The sequence below is a fragment of the Chenopodium quinoa genome, unplaced genomic scaffold (assembly GCF_001683475.1).
Source record: "Chenopodium quinoa cultivar QQ74 unplaced genomic scaffold, ASM168347v1, whole genome shotgun sequence".
Classification (NCBI taxonomy): Eukaryota; Viridiplantae; Streptophyta; class Magnoliopsida; order Caryophyllales; family Amaranthaceae; genus Chenopodium; species Chenopodium quinoa.
Genome location: NW_018744093.1, coordinates 243,050 through 264,000, shown reverse-complemented (window position 1 = coordinate 264,000; position 20,951 = coordinate 243,050). Strand labels below are relative to the sequence as shown.

The following is a 20,951-nucleotide window of genomic DNA, read 5'->3' as shown; positions in this document are numbered from 1 at the left end:
TCACATGTTGGAATTGTGACAAAGTAGGGCACTTTGCTTCTCAATGCAAGGTGAAGGGAAAGAATGATCGGAAAGCCAACGATGGGAAGAAAGGAAGATTCAAGAATCAGGCTCATCTAGCTGAGGATGAGGATGATGATGTGATTTCTGCGGTGGTATCTGAGGTCAAATTTGTAGAGAATAACTCTGAATGGATTGTTGACACTGGAGCTTCCAAACACTTCTATGCCAACAAGGATCTGTTTGCGGTATGGAGGAAGCCAAGGAAGGCGAACAAGTCTACATGGGAAACCCTAGCAGTTCTGAGGTACTAGAGAAAGGAAAGGTGACGCTAAGGCTGACTTTGGGAAAGACTCTGGCCCTGCACAATGTATTGTATGTTCCTTCTCTTCGCGGGAACCTTATTTCTGGTGCTTTGCTTAACAAGTAGGAGTTAAGTTAGTTTTTGATGCTAATAAACTTGTATTAACCCGCAATGGGGAATATGTTGGCAAAGGGTACCTTAGTGGGGGTCTTTTTGTTCTTGAAATTGTAACTGAATCTTTTATTAATAAGAGTTCTTCTTCTGCTTATATTATTGAGTCCTTTGATTTATGGCATGCTAGATTGGGTCATATTGGTGTGACCAAACTAAAACGTATGAAGTGTTTAAATTTGCTCCCAAATATGTCATTAGATGGACTAAAAAAATGTGAAGTCTGTGCAGAGTCTAAGTTTGTGAAGAAACCTTATAAGTTTGTCACTAATAAGGAAATTGCATTGCTAGAGCTAATTCACACTAATTTAGTTGACTTCAAGAACTTGGAGAGTAGAGGTGGTAAACGATATTATGTTACTTTCGTTGATGATTACTCTAGATACTGCAAGGTTTATCTTTTAAGGTCAAAGGATGAAGCTAAGTCCAAGTTTCTTGTGTATAAGGCAGAAATTGAAAATCAGTTGGGTCGAAAAATTAAAAGGGTTCAATCTAACAGAGGAGGAGAGTATGGCTTAACTTCCCTTAAGGGCGTGTGTGAAGCTGAGGGAATTATTCATGAGGTCTCAGCTCCGTACACACCACAACAGAATGGGATCGCAGAGAGGAAAAATAGGACTCTGAAGGCGATGATGAATGCAATGCTCTTAAGTTCCGGGTTGCCAGACAACATGTGGGGGAAGCTGTACTGTTAGCAAATTTTTTTTAGAACAGAGTTACTCACAAGAAGTTAGACAAGACTCCGTACGAGCTATAGAAGGGTTGTGCTACAAATCTGAGTTACTTGAAAGTGTGGAGGTGTCTAGCGAAGGTGGATATCCTTCCTTCAAACGGTCGATAGTTGGTTCGAGAATGTTTGATACGGTGTTCGAACAGTGCGGCCTACAGGTTTATGAGTCTGGGTGACAATGTCATTAGCGAGTCACGTGATGCAGAGTTCTTCAAACAAGTGTTTCCTTTGAAGAAAATTGATGTTACTAACAATGTTTCTTCAATTCCCTTGTCTACAGAGCAGGTTGAAACTTGTCCCAGTTGGACTAAGGAGTTATCTCAGCCTGGGAGAAGTAAACAGCAAAGAACGGAAGCAACTTTTGGCCCTGATTTCCTTACAGCGTTCCTAACTGAGCTGGAAGGTGAGGATGGTCTGGATAAGGTCATGGTATTTCTTCAGGTTGTAGATGAAGATCCAAAAACGTTCGAAGAAGCAATGAGCTCGGTTGATGCAAGCCTTTGGAAGGAAGCAGTTGATAGTGAACTTGAGTCCATTAAGCAAAATGGTACGTGGGAGCTTGTTAATTTGCCAAAAGGAAGCAGACTTATAAGGTGCAAGTGGATTTTCAAGAACCCCTAGGTGTATAATCAAGGTTGACATAAAGAAGGCCTATGATTCGATTGAATGGAGGTTTCTCTAGGCTGTTATGAGTGAGCTTGGGTTCCCTGCTGTTTTCATTAGATGGGTTATGGGATGTATCACCTCTATCTCCTTCTCTGTCCTAATTAATGACATTCCCACTGCCCCATTCATAGCTAAAAAGGGATTAAGACAAGGAGACCCCATGTCTCCCTTTCTCTTTGCTATTGGAATGGAATACCTTTCTAGATGCTTGCATGAGCTAGGTAAAGTGCCTGATTTTAACTATTATCCATGGTGTGAAAAGCTCTCTATTACTCACCTCATGTTTGCTGATGATCTCCTTATGTTTGCAAGGGCTGATGAAAAATCAATTAGGCTCCTGTTTTGTGCTTTTCAGAAGTTTTCTAAGGCTTCTGGTTTGGTGGCTAACCTCTTTAAGAGTGAGGTTTACTTTGGGGGGGTCACTCAGGAAGAAAAAGATACCCTTCTTATAGGGCTTGGTATGAGTGCTGGTACTATTCCATTTAAATATCTTGGGGTTCCTTTATCTTCAAAAAAGTGGACAATACAGCAATGGAAGCCTTTGGTGAATAAAATCACTAGTCGAATTGAAAGTTGGGCTGCTAGATTTTTGTCCTATGCTGGAAGACTTCAATTGATTAAGAGTGTACTTTTTGGTATTCAAACTTACTGGGCTCAAATATTCATCTTGCCTAAAAAAATTGTGAGAGAGATTGAAAGCAGATTCAGAGCCTTCCTTTGGACTGGGAAAGCAAACCCTACAAAGAAAGCCCTTGTAGCCTGGAAGATTATATGTTTACCCAAATCTTGTGGTGGCTGGAATGTCATTGACCTTCAGGTTTGGAATACTGCTGCAGTGTGTAAGATTCTATGGGATATCACTCATAAAGCTGACTCTCTATGGGTTAAATGGCTGCATGTTTATTATTTCAAAGGTAAGGACTTATGGACAGCTAGAACTCCTCAAAAATGCTCTTGGGTTCTTCGAAAAATTCTGAAAAGAAGCTTGATTGATGATATAGGAGGCTGGACTTCAGTAACTCATAATAACAAGGCTCAAGTTAAGAAAATCTATGGCAAACTAAGGGCTCAGGTTGTTAAAGTCCCCTGGAAAAGAATTATATGTAATAACAATGCCTCACCAAGGAGTGTGTTCTTCTTATGGCTGGCGAATTGGAACAGATTGTTAACTAAAGACAGAATTCTTGTCTGGAACCAGCTATGTGATCCTGTATGCTTCCTCTGTCTGCAAGAGAATAAGAGTGTGCAGCATCTATTTTTTACATGTGATTACTCTAATAGAATCTGGTCTAAGGTTTTGAGGCTTCTCAACTGTCAAAAAACAGTTCAAGGGTTCAACCAGGAAGTAGATTGGGCTATTAAGAAGAGTAAAAGGACTGATCCCACTAGTAGGTTGTATTTGATGTTCTTAGCTGAAGTAGTGCACATCATCTGGATTTAAAGGAATAGTGTTATGTTTAATGGGTCTTGTGAGCCTGCTGATGTTGTGTTTAGACATATGGTGTATAAAGTTGCCTGCAGGTGTAATCCAAATGACAGAAAGAAACTCTTCTAGATTAATGAAAGATGCTTGCAGGTGTGATTCAGTTTATAGTCAACAACTGATCATAATTGCTAACTAGTTGTGCTGCTGTGTTCTGTGTTTCTGCTGATGTTCTTGTGTTCTGGTTACAAGATAGGGTGATGCTGTGTTCCTGCTGGGTTATAATTTGAACTCTTGTGCTCATTATGTCTCTTGTTTTCTGGCTTGCTGGGTTTGTTTGGTTTAGCTTTGTCCTGTTCCTGGCTGGTTCTCCTGTGCTTTCTGTTCTGTGATCCGGTTTTGCTGCTGGTTCCTGGTGCCTGTATTAGTTTCTAACCTGTGTCCTGTCAGCCTGTGTTTCTTTAGCCTGCAGCCTGTTTTGAGTTGCTTGTAATATTTTTCTTTTATATTGTAATAGTTGCTTGTGTTTAGTTTTTGGTTGGTTTGGTTCTTTGCCTAGTCCTTGCTCCTGATACCCTTCCTAGAAGGTGCTCAAGCGCCTGGACTCAGTTTTTTTCTTGGCTCTATTTAGAACCCTTCCTAGAAGGTGGCTAAACTAGATCCTTGGACTGTTTTAGGGGAGGTTTGACCTTCGGGTCTTGTGTAGTTTGGTTTTTCTTGCTAGTGCAACTTTCTTTGTTTGTTGTACTCTCCTTTTGGTAATAAAATTTCTATTTACCAAAAAATAAAAAATAAAAAAGTCAAACACATTCAAACAAAGCTTTTTGAATAAAATTATTGTCAATTGCATTCAACGATGCTAATTGAATCATATGAAAGTCAAACACATTCAAACAAAGCTTTTTGATATGAAAGTCAAACACATTTAGAAAAAGCTTTTTGAACAAAATGAAAGTCAAACGCATTCAACAAAGCTAATTGAATCAAATAAAAGTCCATGACATTCTAACAAAGCTGATTGAATCAAATGAAAGTCCATGACATTCTAACAAAGCTGATTGAATCAAATGAAAGTACAACACATTCAAACAAAGCTAATTGCATCAAATGAAAGTTAAACACATTCAACAAAGCTTATTGAATCAAATGAAAATCAAATACATTCAAAAACAGCTAATTGAATCAAATGAAATTCAAAAACATTCAAACAAAGCTTTTTGAATCAAATAAAAGTCAAATGCATTCAAAAAAGCTAATTGAATCAAGTGAAAGTTTTAACAAATTCAAACAAAGCTTTTTGAATCAAATGATTGTCAAATGCATTAAACGATGCTAATTTAATCATATGAACGTCAAAAACTTTCAAACAAAGATTTTTGAATAAAATGAAAGTCAAATGCAATCGAAAAACCTAATTGAATCAAGTGAAATTCAAACACATTCAAACAAAGGTTTTAAAATCAAATGATTGTCAAATGCATTCAACGATGCTAATTGAATCATATGAAAGTCAAACAAATTCAAACAAAGCTTTTTGAATCAGATTAAAGTAAAATGTATTCAACAAAGATAATTGAATCAAATGAAAGTCATCTCAGCCATATGATATTTGCTGATGATTCAATGTTGTTTGCTTATGGAGATAGGAATTCAGTGGATTATTTGATTAGAGCTTTGACCATGTTTGAGAAGGTTTCAGATTTAAAGGCTAATTTTGAGAAAACTGCAATTTATTTTGGTAATGTGAATGAAGGGATCAAGCAAAGTAATCTGGACCTCATTGGGTTTGTTGAAGGTTCAACTCCTTTTAAATACCTTGGAATTCCTTTGAATGCAAAATATTTGAGGGTCTCTGATTTTGCTGTACTTATTGATAAGATGTTGCTGAAACTTATGTGTTGGTCTAGCAGGAACTTCTCTTATTCTGCAAGAGTAGTTCTCATCAATTCTTTGCTTATAAGGTTGCACTCCTACTAGGCTCAATGTGTGTTGTTTCGCAAGGCTGTTACTCAGAGAAATAATCAACTGTGTAGGGCTTTTTCATGGAGTGGGTCTGTTGTTCTGTCTAAAGCCCCTCCCCTGGCTTGGACTTGGGTTTGCAAGGCAAAGAAGTTTGGTGGCTTAGGGATGAGAGACTGTGAACGATGGAATAAGGCTGCTCTTAGTAAATATGTGTGGCAAATTGCTAAGAAAAAGGACTCACTATGGGTAAAGTGGGTTCATGATGTATACATTAAGTCTCAAGATTGGTAGTCTTATAGCCCAAAGAAGGCTGATGGATGGGCTTGGAAGAAAATTTGCAAAATCAAGGATAAGCTCAAGATGGGTTTCATAGTGAAAACTGGACTGAACTGAAATATTCTATTGCTGCTATGTACAATTGGTCTCAGGGTACTGATGACAAGGTGGATTGGACTGATTGGATTTGGAGTAGATATAATATTCCTAAAACAGCTTTCATAACTTGGTTGGCAATTCTGAATAAACTCAGGACCAGATATATGTTGTTCAAATATGGAATCTATGATACAGATATGTGCTTGCTGTGTGATGCTGATGTGGAAAGCCAGCAACACCTGTTTTTATATTATGCTTATAGTAAAAGTTGCTTGCTGATTGTGAGTGGCTGGCTGGGAATCCAGGAAATTCATTTTAATATAAATAACACTTGGAAGCATTGGAAGGATCTGTTTAAAGACCCAGTCCTGAGGAAAATTGGGTATGCTAGTCTTGCAGCCTTGGTGTACAATCTATGGACTTCTAGGAACACAACATTCTGGAATCATGTTATCCTAGTTCCTGACAAGCTCTGTCATGCAATGTGCTTAGAAGTGGTGGATCGTGTTCAGAAACTTATTAATTGCAAATGGAATAGAAGGCAGTGTCAATGGTTGAGGTCGTTGAGAAACAACATTCCTTCATAAACTTGTCTACCTTTCTGGCTGGTGGCTTTTGTTTCTGGTTGTGTGCAGTAGTGGGGCTGTGTTTCTGCGTTGCAATTGGGTGTGCTTGTTTTGTTTTCTTGTTCTGCCGGTTGTTTTTGTCTTTGTCAAGACTACAGGGAGCTTCTGTTTTGCTGATGTGTTGTTGTTTTTCCTTTTTTTGCAAAGCTGTGTGTTGCTGTGATGTAGCTTGGAGTTGCTGTGATCTTGTGTTGCTGAGTTCTTGAGTACTGAGTTGCTGAGGTGCTGTTGCAGGCTCTGTTCTGGGGTGTGGCTGCGTTCAGAGTTTTCTATGGAGGCTGGTTGTGGTTGTTCTTTATCAGCTGGTTGATGTTGATGCTATAAGGGCCTGAAGGGAGCTGCTAATTCCATTTGTTGTATCCTTTGTTATTTGTTATTTTTTGCATGGTTTTATTTTGGTCTTGGTGTTTTTGTATTGTAGGTAGTGTTTTGTTTTAGTGTTTGGTTGTCTGTAGTATATTCTGGTCCTCGTATTCAGTACCCTTCTTAGAAGGTGCCTGGTTACTTGAGTCCAGTGTGTTTTCCTTCCCTCTTGGTTTTTCAGGTACCCTACTTTGAAGGTGGCCTGATAAAAGTTTGGGATAGATTAGGAGGTTGGTTGCCCGTAGGGCTTGTGTAGTTTTGGCGGTTACAGTCTTGTTTTTTGTAAAGCTGTAACATTTATTCTTTGGTAATAAAGTTTCTTATTTACCAAAAAAAAAAAAAAGAATCAAATGAAAGTCAAACACATTCAAACGAAGCCAATTGAGTCAAATGAAAGTCAACCACATTCAAACAAAGCTTTTAAAGTCAATTAAAAATAAGCGCATTTAACATTCTAATTAAATTAAATGAAAGTCAAACACATTCAAACAAAGCTATTTGAATCAAATAAAAGTCAAACACTTTCAAACAAAGCTCTTTGAATCAAATGATAGTAAAATGCATTTAACAGAGCTAATTGAAACAAATGAAAGTCAAACACATTTAAACAAAGCTAATTAAATCAAAAACAAAGTCAAATACATTCAAACAAAGTCTAGTTTATTCAAAAATGTTAATTGAATCAAGTGAAAGTCAAACACATTCAAGCAAAGCTTTTAGAATCAAATGAAAGTCAAATGCATTCCATAAAACTAACTGAATCAAATGAAAGTCAAACACATTCAAACAAAGCTAATTGAATCAAATAAGAGTAAAACACATTCAACCAAAGCTTTTTGAATCAAATGAAAGTCAAATACATTCGAAAAAGCTAATTGAATCAAGTGAAAATCAAACACATTCAAGCAATACTAATTGCATCAAATGAAAGACAAACACATTCAAACAAAGCTTTTTGAATTAAATGAATGTCAAATGCATTTAATGATGCTAATTGAATTATATAAAAGTCGAACCTTTCTTATGCAGCTAGAGCTCTCTTGATTAATTCCATTCTAATGAGCCTTCACACCTATTGGGCTCAGTGCGTTTTGCTTCCTAGGACTGTCATTCATAGAATAAACCAGCTGTGCAGGGCTTTTTTTATGGTGTGGATATGCTACTCTGTCCAAACAACCCCCTATTGCCTGGAACTGGGTGTGTAAGCCCAAGAACTGTGGTGGTTTGGGGATTAGGGATGTGGAACAGTGGAATAAAGCAGCCATTGGAAAGCTGATTTGGAGGATTGCTGGGAATAAAGAATCCTTATGGGTGAAATGGGTTCATAGTGTGTATCTTAAGGGTGAGGATTGGTGGACCTATTCTACTAAGAAGGCTGATGGTCATACTTGGAGGAAAATTTGTGCAATCAGAGATGAATTAAAGGAGGGGTTTTCAGCTGAGAATTGGCAGAATCTGGGTTACAGAATTTCTAATGGATACAGGTGGCTAAAAAGAGATTCTGTGATGGTTGTGTGTGCTGCTTGGATATGGAATAAGTACAATATTCCTAAGCACTCGTTTATCTCCTGGTTGGCTATTATAAACAGGTTAAGAACAAGAGAAAGACTCCAAAAATTTAATGCTTGTGATACAACAGACTGTCTTTTATGTGGTGAACACAGTGAAGACCAGAAACATCTTTTCTTCAAGTGTTCTTATAGCAGGAAGTGCATGCGGATTGTCAGTCAATGGTTACATATAAATGAGACCTTTTTCGATATTAAAGCTTCATGGAAGCATTGGAGAAGGGCTAATAAAGATCCTATTAAACAGAAGATAGCTCTTGCTACTTTGTCTTCTCTGGTTTATGGAATTTGAGCTGCAAGGAACTTTGTTATTTGGAATAAAGCTGTGATCATGCCTAATAGATTATGCACCAACTTATGTGTGGAGGTGGTAAATAGAGTCTAGCAGCTTATTAGTAGTAAATGGAATAGGTCTCAATGTAAATGGTTGTATGTAATTAGGAATAGTATACCTAAGTACGTCTTTATTGTTTGTTTGACGGTTTTGCTTGTTTCGTGTTGGAGTGACCCTATTTAGGGTTGTGTAGCTTTGGAGCAAGGGCTTTCCCTCTTTTTGGTAATAAAATTACTTACCAAAAAAAAAAGAAAAAAAAAAGAACTATATAAATGTCAACCACATTCAAGCAAAGCTTTTTGAATCAAATGAAAATCAAATGCATTCCGCGATGCTAATTGAATCATATGAAAGTCAAAGGCATTCAAACAAAGCTTTTAGAATCAAATGAAAATCAAATGCATTCAACAAAACTAAATGAATCAAATGAAAGTCAAACACATTCAAACAAAGCGAATTGAATCAAATGAAAGTAAAACACATTCAAACAAAACTTTGTGAATAAAATGAAAGTCAAATGAATTCGAAAAAGCTAATTGAATCAAGTGAAATTCAAACACATTCAAACAAAGCTAATTGAATCAAGTGAAAGTCAAAAAAATTCAAACAAAGCCTTTTGAATCAAATGATTGTCAAATGCATTCAACAATGCTAATTGAGTCATAAGAAAGTCAAACACGTTCAAACAAAGCTTTTTGAATCAAATGAAAGTCAAATGCATTAAAAAAAGCTAATTGAATCAAGTGAAATTAAAACATATTCAATCAAAGATTTTGGAATCAAATGAAAGTAAAATGCATTCAACAAAGCTAATTGAATCAAATGAAAGTCAATGACATTCTAATAAGCTAATTGAATCAAATGAAAGTCGAACACATTCAAACAAAGCTAATTACATAAAATGAAAGTCACACACATTTAACAAAGGTAATTTCATCAAATTAAAGTCAAACACATTCAAACAAAGCTAATTGACTCAAATGAAAGTTAAACATATTCAAACAAAGCTTTTTGAATCAAATGAAAGTTAAATGCATTCAAAAAAGCTAATCAAATCATGTGAAAGTTAACCACATTCAAACAAAGCTAATTGAATCAAATGAAAGTCAAACACATTTAAACAAAGCTTTTTGAATCAATTTAAAGTCAAATGCATTAAAAAAAAAAGCTTATTGAATCAAGTGAAAGTGGTGGCTGTTTTGTTTGTTTTGGAGGATGTTTGGCCTTTGTAGGCTTGTGTAGTTTGGTGTGAGGGCTTGCCCTCTTTTTATTAATACAATCTTACTTTCCAAAAAAAAGGAATCAAGTGAAAGTCAAACACATTCAAACAAAGCTTTTTGAATCAAAATGAAAGTTAAATGCATTCAACAAAGCTGATTAAATTAAATGAAAGTCAAAGACATTCTAACAAAACTAATTGAATCAAATTATATTCATACTCATTCAAAGAAAGCTAATTGAATCAAAAAGAAAGTCAAACACATTCAAACAAACCTTTCTGAATCAATTGAAAGTCAAACGCATTCAAAAAGGTTTATTGAATCAAGGGACAGTCAACAAGAAAAGACTTATGTACCTTGGAATCCCCCTAAACTCAAAATATTTGAAGGTCACTGATTTTGATGTTCTCATTGATAAAATGTTGAATAGACTTATTTGCTAGTCAAGTAGAAATCTCTCATATTCAGCAAGAGTTGTCCTTATAAATTTAGTGCTAACAAGCCTTCATTCTTACTGGGCTCAGTGTGTGCTTCTACCTAAGACTATTATTCATAGGATTAATCAATTGTGTAGGGCCTTCTTATGGGGTGGGTCTGCTGTTTTGTCTAAGGCTCCCCCTCTGACCTGGGCTTGGGTCTGTAAACCTAAGAAGGTTGGTGGTTTAGGAATTAGAGATTGTGAAGCTTGGAACAAGGCTGCTCTTGGTAAGTATGTTTGGCAAGTTGCAAAGAAGAAAGATTCTCTTTGGGTAAAATGGGTGCATGCTGTGTATGTGCATAGCCAAGATTGGTGGTCCTATTCTCCAAAGAAGGCTGATGGCTGGGCTTGGAAGAAGATCTGTAGAATCAAAGATGAGTTTAAAGAGGGTTTCATGTCTGAAATTGGATAGAAAGGCGCTACTCTATTGCTACTGTGTACTCGTGGTTGCTTGGTGATGGTGAGAAGGTTTGTTGGACTGATTGGGTGTGGAATAGATATAATATTCCTAAGGTTGCTTTAATAACTTGGTTGACTATTTTAAACAAGCTCAAAACCAGGGATATGTTGTTCAAGCATGGAATTTGTGAGTCTGCTATGTGTTTGCTGTGTGCTTAGTGCATTGAAAATCAACATCTGTTTTTTGAGTGTGGTTATAGTAGGAAATGCATGATGTTGATCAGTAATTTGTTAGGGGTTAATGAAACTCATTTTAATATAAACAGCTCTTGGAAGCAATGGAAAAGGGTTCTTAAAGATCCAATTCAGAGAAGAATTGGCTTTGCTAGCCTTGCTGCGTTAGTGTACCTGTGGTCTGCTAGGAACTCTGCTCTCTGGACCAGTGCTATTCCTTTGCTAGATAAGCTTTGTCATAATCTGTGTTCAGCTGTGGTTGAACGTTCTCAACAGCTTATAGGGTGTAATTGGAAAAGACAACACTGCAAATGGTTGATGGGTTTGAGAAGCAGCATGCCTTAGTTTATCTTGAGATGTGGTCTGCCTTCTGTTTTGCAGTTCTGTTTGATGTGTGCTTTTCCTGTCTGCTATCTATTTTCTTGTTGTGTGGTTTCTTCTCTTTTTTGCAGTCAGTGGCTGGTGGTAGATGATCTCTGAAGCTGGTTGGCGATGCTAGTTATGTTCTGGGCTGACTGTTCTGCTGTGCAGGGACTGGTGCTCAGGTTCTGCTGCAGCGTTTTTTTTTCTGATGCTGTGAAGTAGTCTTTTTTTTGGGATTGTTTTTGGCATTTAGAGTTCCTTCCCTATTTGTTTTAGGATTAGATTAGGCTGTGTTCTGCTGTGTTGCTGAGCTAGTTAGTGTTCTCGAGTTGTTTGACTGTTCATGTTCCTGCTCAGATCTTCTATTTTTCTGTCCCTGTTGGTTTGCTATGTTTGTGTTTCTGTGACCCTGGGACTGGTCTGCTGTGGTTCAGATTGCTATGATGTTGTTTGCGTTTGGTCTGCTTAGTTTTTCAGTTGCGGTTTTGCTGAATTGCTTTGCTATGATGCTGTGTTGCTAAGTGCTAGGTTTTATAGGCTGATCCTTGTAGCTTTCTGCGCAGCTGGTGCTTTCTTACTGTTATCCTTCAAGGGCCTGTTGGTGCCTGCTCGCCACTGGTTAGGCTGCTGTTTTGGGTGCTGTGCAGTAGTGGTGTGGTTTGGTGTTGCTGTTTTGGTGGGCTGCTAGGTTGTTTTTTTTTGTTTTTGTGTTATGCTGTGTTTTTGCTAGCTGTGTGTAGGTGCTGTTTTGGCCCCTGTGTTTTTGGGCTTGCTGTTTTTTGGTTTTGTTTTCCGTAGTTTTGGCTTTGTGTTAGGTGTTTGTCCTGGTCCATGTATTAAGTACCCTTCCTAGAAGATGCCTTTCTACTCGAGACCGGGTTTGGTTTTTTTTCCCCCTTTCTGTTTGAGGCACCCTTCCTAGAAGGTGGTCTCTTTCAATGTGGGGTTGATCTAGGTGTGTGGTTGCCTTCGGGTGGGTGTAGTTTTGGAGTTACAACTCGGTTTTATTGTAAGTTGTATCTTGTTCTTCCTTTGGTAACAAAATTTTTCTTATTTACTAAAAAGAAAAGAATAAAGTGACAGTCAAACACATTCAAACAAAGTTTTTTGAATCAAATGAGAATCAAAAGCATTCAACAAAGCTAGTTAAATCAAATGAAAGTAAAACATATTCAAACAAAACTTTTTGAATCAAATAAAAGTCAAATGCATTTGAAAAAGCTAATTGAATCAAGTGAAAGTCAAACACATTCAAACAAAGCTTTTTGAATCAAATGAAAATCAAATGCATTTAACAAAGCTAATTGAATCAAGTGAAAGTCTAACACATTTAAACAAAGCTAGTTGCATCAAATGAAAGTCAAACACGTTCAAACAAAGCTTTCTGAATCAAATAAAAGTCCAATGCGTTGGAAAAAGCTAATTGAATCACGTGAAAGTCAAACACATTCAAACAAAGCTTTTTGAATCAAATGAAAATCAAATGCATTCAACAAAGCTAATTGAATCAAGTGAAAGTCTAACACATTTAAACAAAGCTAGTTGCATCAAATGAAAGTCAAACATGTTCAAACAAAGCTTTGTGAATCAAATAAAAATCAAATGCGTTGGAAAAAGCTAATTGAATCAAGTGAATTTCATACACATTCAAACAAAGCGAATTGAATCAAAAAGAAAGTCAAAAACATTCAAACAAAGCGTTTTTAATCAACTGCAAGTCAAATGCATTCAAAAAAGTTAATTAAATTAAGTGAAAGTCAAACACATTAAAACAAAACTTTTAGAATCAAATAAAAGTCAAATGCATTCAACAAAGCTTATTAAATCAAATGAAAGTCAAGGACATTCTAACAAAGCTAATTTAGTCAAATGAAAGTCAACCACATTCTAACAAAGATTCGAGTTGCTTCTTGGCAAAGTGGGAACCTCCATCACTAATTAGCACCCTAGGAACCCCAAACCGTGGAAAGATGATTTTCTTAGGAAGCTTAAGCACGACCTTATGATCATCGGTAGGGGAAGGTATGGCTTCAATCCACTTAGTCACATAGTCAACCGCTACCAAGATGTATAAATTCCCACATGAGGAGACAAAAGGCCCCATAAAGTCGACACCCCAAACATCAAAAGGCTTAACTTCCAAAATGTTTTGTTGAGGCATTTCATCTCTTTTGGTTATGCCACCACTTCTTTGGCACTTGTCGTATCTTGAAACAAACTTGTGAGCATCCTTATTCATCGTTGACCACTATAGGAGAGATTAGGAAATCTTTGCTACCGTCTTATCTACTCCCCCATGTCCTCCACATGGCAACAAGTGGCAATGCTCAAGAACTCCTTCAATTTCATGGTCCGGAACACATTTCCGAAAAAGGCCATCTCCACACTTTTTAAACAAATAAGGGTCATTCCAAAAGTACCTCCTCACTTCCTTGAAAAACCTCTTCTTTTGTTGAGAAGAGAACTCCAGGGGAATGACTCCGCAAGCAAGATAGTTGGCTATGTCTGCATACCATGGGCTAGATGTTGAAGCTATAGCCATAAGATTTTCAAATCCTACCTCTTCATTGATTGGTACATCCTCCTTGTTCTCAAAAGGAAGCCTAGACAAATGATCTTCCACATAGTTCTTTGCTCCCTTTTTATCTCTCATCTCTATGTCAAAATCTTGAAGCGAAAGAACCCAACGGATGAGGCGTGGCTTTGCTTCCTTCTTGGTAATAAGATAGCGAACCGCTATATGATCCGTGTACACAATTACTTTGGAGCAAATAAGATAGGACCTAACCATTTCCATGGCAAACACAACCGTAAGAATTTCCTTCTCTGTCGTTGTGTAATGCTTTTGAGCTTCATCAAGAGTTCTACTTGCATAGTAGATGACATGAGATCTTCTTTCTTTCTTTTGCCCAAGCACCGCACCTACTGCAAAATCACTTGCATCGCACATTAGCTCAAAAGGCAAGCTCCAATCCGGAGCTTGCACAACAGGAGAGGAAATGAGAGATTCCTTGAGCTTTTGAAATGCCTCAAGATAAGCCTCATTAAAGCTAAAATCAACATATTTTTTGAGTAATTCGGTCAAAGGTTTGGCGATTGATGAAATTTTTTTGATAAACCTCCGGTAAAAACCGGCATGCCTTAGAAAAGCTCTCACTCTCGTAACTAAAGTAGGAGGGGGCAACTTTGCAATCACCGAAACTTTGGTCGAATCTACCTCAATGCCCTTCTTTGACACTTTATGGCCTAGGACAATACCCTCCTCAACCATAAAGTGGCATTTCTCCAAATTTAAAACTAAACTCGTTTCTTGACACCTTTTCAAAACTTTTTCAAGATTATGAAGACAAGTGTCAAAAGACGAGCCACCAACACTAAAATCATCCATGAAAACCTCAATCTCATTTTCAAGCATCTCGAAAAAAATGGAAGTCATGCATCGTTAGAATGTTGAAGGAGCATTGCATAACCCGAATAGCATTCTTCGGTATGCGAATGTTCCATATGGACATGTGAAAGTGTTTTCTCTTGGTCATTTGGGTGGATAGGGATTTGGAAAAACCCGGAGTACCCATCCAAAAAAACAAAAGAAAGCATGGTGAGAAAGTCTCTCCAACATTTGGTCCATGAAGGGGAGAGGAAAATGGTATTTCCTTGTATTTTTGTTCAACCTCCTATAATCAATACACATTCTCCACCCGGTCACTGTCCGGGTTGAGATTTCCTCTCCTCCTTCTCCCTTGACGATGGTCATTCCACCTTTCTTTGGAACTACGTGAACCAGGCTAACCCACTTGCTATCGGAGATAGCATAAATTATGCCCGCTTCACGCAATTTCAAGATTTCCTTCTTGACAACCTCTTGGAGGTTGGGGTTCAACCTTCTTTGAAGTTCAATTGAGGTGGATTGATCATCCTCAAGATGAATACGATGCATGCACAAAGAGGGGCTAATACCCTTTAAATCGTCAATGCTATACCCTATCACATTTCTATATTTTCTCAACACAACAAGTAATTTTTCCAAATCAAGACCGTCAAGGGTAGCATTGACAATAATAGGGTATTCCCCTTCATTTCCAAGATAATCATACTTCAAAGAGGGGGGAAGGGGTTTGAGTTCTACCTTGAGAGAAGGCTTGTAACTCTCCTCCATTTTCTCCTTTAGTACAAGCTCTTCTTTATCTTCTTGTTGTTCATGGTCTTCTTCCATTTGAGTTTCTTCCATATCCAAGACAAACTCTTTTGCTTCTTGAGAGTGATAATCTTCCTTTCATGTAAGAGCTTCAAACATTGGATCTTGAGGCTTCATCATAACCCTACCCAAGCGATCTGACTCCTCATTCACAACATCAACCCTATAACACTTTTCAACCATGGGGGTCTTGAGTAACTTAGAGAACTCAAAAACAATCTTTTCATCGGCAACCTCACATGTAAGAGCTTCACGACCCAACATCAAAGGAGTATCAACATCTTCCTCCATATCCATCCCTACAAAATCACAAGGCACGTAAATACACCTAACTTGAATAGGAAAATCTTCAAGCTCACCACAAGGTAACTTCACTAAATGGTCGACCAATTGGATACTCTTCCTTGTAGGGATCATCTCAATGTTAAGCTTTTGAGCAATGGATAGAGGAATCAAACTAACACTTGCTCCAAGATCGGCTAAGGTGCCCCTAGCTTCCATGTTCCCAATCTTTACCTGCAAAGTAAAACTTCCCGGATATTTTTTCTTCTTGGGCATCTTATGTTGGATAAGTGCTCTCATTTGATGGAGGAGAGTGATAAGCTCATCATTAAGCTTCCTCTTGTTGGTGAGAATATCTTTTAGGAACTTGGATTATGAAGGCATTTGTGTGACAACTTCGATAAAAGGGAGGTTGATGAGCAAATTCTTCATCACACTAAGGAATTTTGCAAACTTGTCATTCAAATTCTTCTCCGCAAGTCGGCCGGGAAATGGAACCGGCCAATCAAGATTCCTAGCCTCACTAGGAGTTGAAGTTGTCATCTCATTTTTAAACTTCTTTTTCTCCACACTTCCTTCTTTCTCAACAACCTTCTCTTCCTCAACTTTCTTGTCTTCACCCACACTCTCTTCTCTTTCCTTCTTTTCCTCACTAACCCCCTCTTAGGACCTTCATAGGATGTACCCGATCTCAATGTGATTGCCTTGCAAGAGTTAGGTTTTATGATGTTGGATGGGTTAGTTTGTGATTGTCCGGGCAGAGTAGAAGGTGAATTGAAAGGGACTCTCTTGGCCAATTGAGCTAATTGTGAATCAACCATCTTGTTATGAGCCTTGACCTCTTGCATTTGTTGATTCATGGCTTCAAGTTGTTGAAGAATTTGGGTTTGTGTATAATCGGGTTGAGATGCTTGCTCTTGTCTCCTTTGAGACACTTGATTTTGATTGTTGTATTGGTTTTGATTATTATGTTGGTTGTTTCTTGGGTAGTTTCCTCTTGGGTTTTGGTTTTGAAATGGAGGTGGGTTTTGTTATTAAGGGTTAGAGTTGTATGATTGTTGAGGTTGGTGTGCAAATCCGGGGGGTAGTTGCCTCCAAGCTACTCCACCGCCACTTCCCCTATATCCATCTTGCCTTGAGTTGTATGCCGCCACATGCTCGGGGCTCAAACCTCCACAATAATATGTATCATGGTTTGTACCACCACAATTTTGACAAGAGAAAGAATTGACTTGAGAAGAGCTTGCCCCACTATTAACACTCGTATTCAAATTTGCAAGCCCTTTTGTCAAAAGCTCAATTTGATGTTGCAATTGATCAACCTTCTCCAATTCATGCATCCCACCTTTCTTTGGTGCGTTCCTCCTTCTACCACCCAAAGAGTAGTTCTTCACTACCTCTTCAATTGTTGCTTCAACTTGATTTTGGGGGATCTTAATCAATTGTCCACCTGCCCCCGCATCCAAGTTAGCTCTAGACATAGGTTCCAATCCATCATAGAAGAATCGCATGAGCAAGCTTTGATTGTATTCATGGTGAGGACATGCTTGTACCAACTCCTTGAACCTTTCCCAAGCTTCACTAAGACTTTCGTCTGCTGCTTGTTCAAATGATGCAATCTTCCTTCTCATTTCGGCAGTTTTTTCTTCGAAAATGAACCTCTTCAAGAATGCCTTGGCTATCTCTCTCCATGTTGCTAGAGAATTTGGCTTAACTTGTTTAAGCCACTTCTTTGCTCTACCTGAAAGAGATTCTCGAAATAAGTGCATACGGATGTATTCTTGAGAAACTTGATTGGTTTTAATCATGGCACAAAGCTCAAAGAATCTATCAAGGTGCTCATTAGGATCTTCACTTGGAGAACCCGAAAATTGTTCCGCTTGCACCATTCTAGTGTATTGAGGATGAATGGTAAAATTAGTTTCCGTGACGGGTAGAAAAATCCCTCTCGTGAGCTCATAATCCTCCGGTTCCCAAACTCACAAAACAAACATCATCTTCTTATCCCGCCATTGCCTCACTTTGAGAATTCGAAGACCAAGAATCACTCTCACTCTCAACAATAGCACCAAGACCTCGCCCCTCTTCTTGATAAAGCCTACGGACTTGTCTCAAAGTGCGGTCGATCTCATGGTTAATGTAATGTGTAGGTGGTCCTTGAGATCTCCTTAGCATCCACCGAAGCTAAGAAAACGATTAGCAATGACTAGCAAGAGAGTAAAGGAACAAAATAAATAGCAACAAGTCCAATAACAACACAATAAGAGTGCAAAACTAGTCGTTTCCCCGGCAACGACGCCAAAAATTTGATCGGCGGACAATAGGCCGTGTCAACTATCCTAAATCAAATCAACAATTTATATTCCTAACCTAACTCTATCAAGTTCACACTAGATAGTGGCAATCTAGGGTCGAACCACAAGGAAACGGGGTATTGCACAATCAAAGTGGAAGTAAGAATCTATTGCAAGTAACAAGGGGTATTTTGGTTTGCTTTTGTGAATATCTAAGATTAAAATATCTACCAAAAAAGGATTAAAACAAGCAAAATAAGGAGTTGAGCTAGAATAACTAAAATAAAGATGAAAAAACAAGATTGTAAGGGAAATATGATCAAAAACACTAGGGAGAGGGGACTCCAATCATGATCAACTAAGACAACTATGATAATCATCATGGATTCATGCCAAGGAGTACAAACTCTGCTCAAAATAGTTCATTCTCATGCAATCACTCAATGCAAGTTGATGAAATCGATCAAACCTAAACTAGATCATTCTCATGCATCTAATCTAGAACTCATGTATTGGGGCTAAAGGTGCACAACATTAGCTCCAAGTATTTTAAGCACAAAATCATCAACTCAAGGCAAAACCCAATCAGTCATCAATATAAACTCAATCAATCATGATTTTCACCCCTTTCCCTAGCTAGAAATCTAAGCTAGAGAAAAGAAGATAGTCATACCAACTACTCTAAACATGGATTCAATCCTAACAAAACTAAACATGATTCAAAACCAAAGAAAAATCAATGAAATAAGTAATATGGAAATAAACACTATTAAGAGCAATAAAACCAAACAAAACATAAAGGGTAAAGAGATAACTATTGTTAAGCTTGAAGGATAAAGCAAACATGGACTAGTTGCATTGAAAAGATGAAAACTTGAACGAAGCTTGAAAAGATCTTGATTACAATAATGGAAACTTGAAGATTAAGCTATTTTCTCTCTTTAAAATGTTGATATTCTCTCTCTACAAAATATTCTAGATGGCAATGGAATAGTGAATGCCATGAAATTTCAAATTAAGGACTATTTATAGTCTCTTGATACAACAAGGGGACCGAGTGGAGGAGAGGCCTCTCCAGGAAGTTGCCGCACCCTCTCCGCTGTGGGTACAAAGTTGGGAAAACCCAGCTCTCCGCGCCCTCTCCAAGCCTTCTCCCAGCCATCTCCAGAAACTGACGCTCAGCTCAGAACCTTGACCCGCGCCCGCGGGCTGCTGTTTGATGCGCGCACTCTCCTTTAGGCATCTCCTCTTCTTGGACCAAGCCAAAATAGCAATTTCACTCCATTGAGCAATTCAAATTCCGCCTACGAGCGCCAAGAGCTATAAAACAAACAAACAAAAGATAAAAAGCAAAAGAAAAGATAAAAGAAAAGGAAAAACACGAGAAAGAAACAAAAAAGTAAGTAAAATAGAACTAAAAACGGTAAGAGAAGGCACAAACAAGTGACAAATGAGGGAAATTCATTAATAAAGGGTGAAATAGTGGCATAAACGCCACTCATCAATAGTCTTCTAGGTAGAGTATATTCATTCGTTAGGTTCATATTAATCAACTAAATTAATTAAGCAAAGTCTTCTTAGCTTTGGGTTAGTATGTATAGACATATGTACAAGAAACAAGTTAAAGCAAAGGGTTACTTTAATCACAAGTAAGATATGCGCATGTAAGATATGCACAAGTAGTCAAGTAGTCACAACATGTTGCAATGAGTTTGCCACCAAACCATGGCTCTTGTTCTCTAAGGTCAAGGCTTTTGGTTTCCAAGGTTAAGATTCCGGATGCATCGCGCGGAAGGTTGGCACGATGGACGGGACCCCGCGAGTGAAACTCAACTCCATTGTTTTGTGAATTCACAAACTCCGATGCACCCATTATTTCACGGAGCGTTTATTAGGGTGGACGGAGCGTGAATTCCCAAGGGCTAAAACCATATGTAAAACACATATGGGTTCAGGAAGGTCGAAAAAACTTAATTAGGAAGTAAAATCATCGAAACAATGCTAGAATCGGGCGAAATACAAAGACAGAATTCTGGCATGAAATCGTTAGAACTTCTCGCTGGAAGGCAGCGAGTATCATCTAGCGACAACTCTGTCACAGTGCGACGAGGCTGTTGTTCAACGATGGTCACTATCTCTAACCGACAGTTTTGGCACTCTGCGGCAGTTTCAATCTTCGATATTTTTTCAATTTTCGCAGCGTCTTTTCGAGTTTATTTGTGAAAAATATTTCGCCCTTTCCTACGAGTATGTTCTATATTTTTGACGCATTACGGATGGTCTTTCAAATGCATACCTTGTTATGCTTATGCCACAATGTTAATCAAAATTACATGCATGAACATCAAAAATCTTTCAAGTCTCATCCACTCATTCTAATTAATTGCCAAATAAATTAGAAATTAATTAGAAATCCTCCTTAGTGGAGTCGCCAAAAACTGTAGGGGATTTTTCGCCCCACATGTGGATCGTGTTTTTAAGCATGGCAGCACTCCAAGGGAAAAAAGCTGAAGAAAAAGAGTCGCCAACAAGTTTTAGATAAAACTTGAAAACCGTTCACGGGTGTGAAGGTTACACCCCATTCACAATAAAAGAGATTGCTATTTCCATAGTGGTCCGGAACCACGATTGGATGTTCGAGGATGATGGTACAAATTTTCCCTAAGAGAACCAAACCCTCCCTAAATAGGCCTCTACTTAATTCTTTTCGATCAACATACATACATTAAGTTAATCCTAAACCTGTTTAATCTACGTTGGTTGATTATTAATGCACAATCAAATCTAATATTGGTGATCACTTGAATTAAAATCTTATTAACCTAAGTAAAATTATTAATTATCTTATTAGGCGTGATTTCAAGTACAAATTCCCTTTAAACTTGCAAAAGAGGGCGTGATTAAGCAATAACAATAAACTTTGAATAATAAAGAAACATATGATCAATATAACAATCATCATCA

At 37.8% G+C, this 20,951-nt stretch overlaps 1 protein-coding gene across 1 annotated transcript; it reads right to left on the bottom strand.

Moving 5' to 3' along the window:
* Nucleotides 1–13,092: 13,092 nt before the first annotated feature.
* On the bottom strand, nucleotides 13,093–13,455 carry LOC110692184 (protein NYNRIN-like). Its single transcript, XM_021869183.1, has one exon. The coding sequence runs from the start codon at nucleotides 13,453–13,455 to the stop codon at nucleotides 13,093–13,095; it is 363 nt and encodes a 120-aa protein (XP_021724875.1).
* Between the last annotated feature and the right edge of the window lie 7,496 nt (nucleotides 13,456–20,951).

Excerpts from the sequence above, each read along its gene's own strand:
- LOC110692184 (XM_021869183.1), bottom strand. The coding sequence starts at position 13,455 with ATGAATAAGGATGCTCACAAGTTTGTTTCAAGATACGACAAGTGCCAA.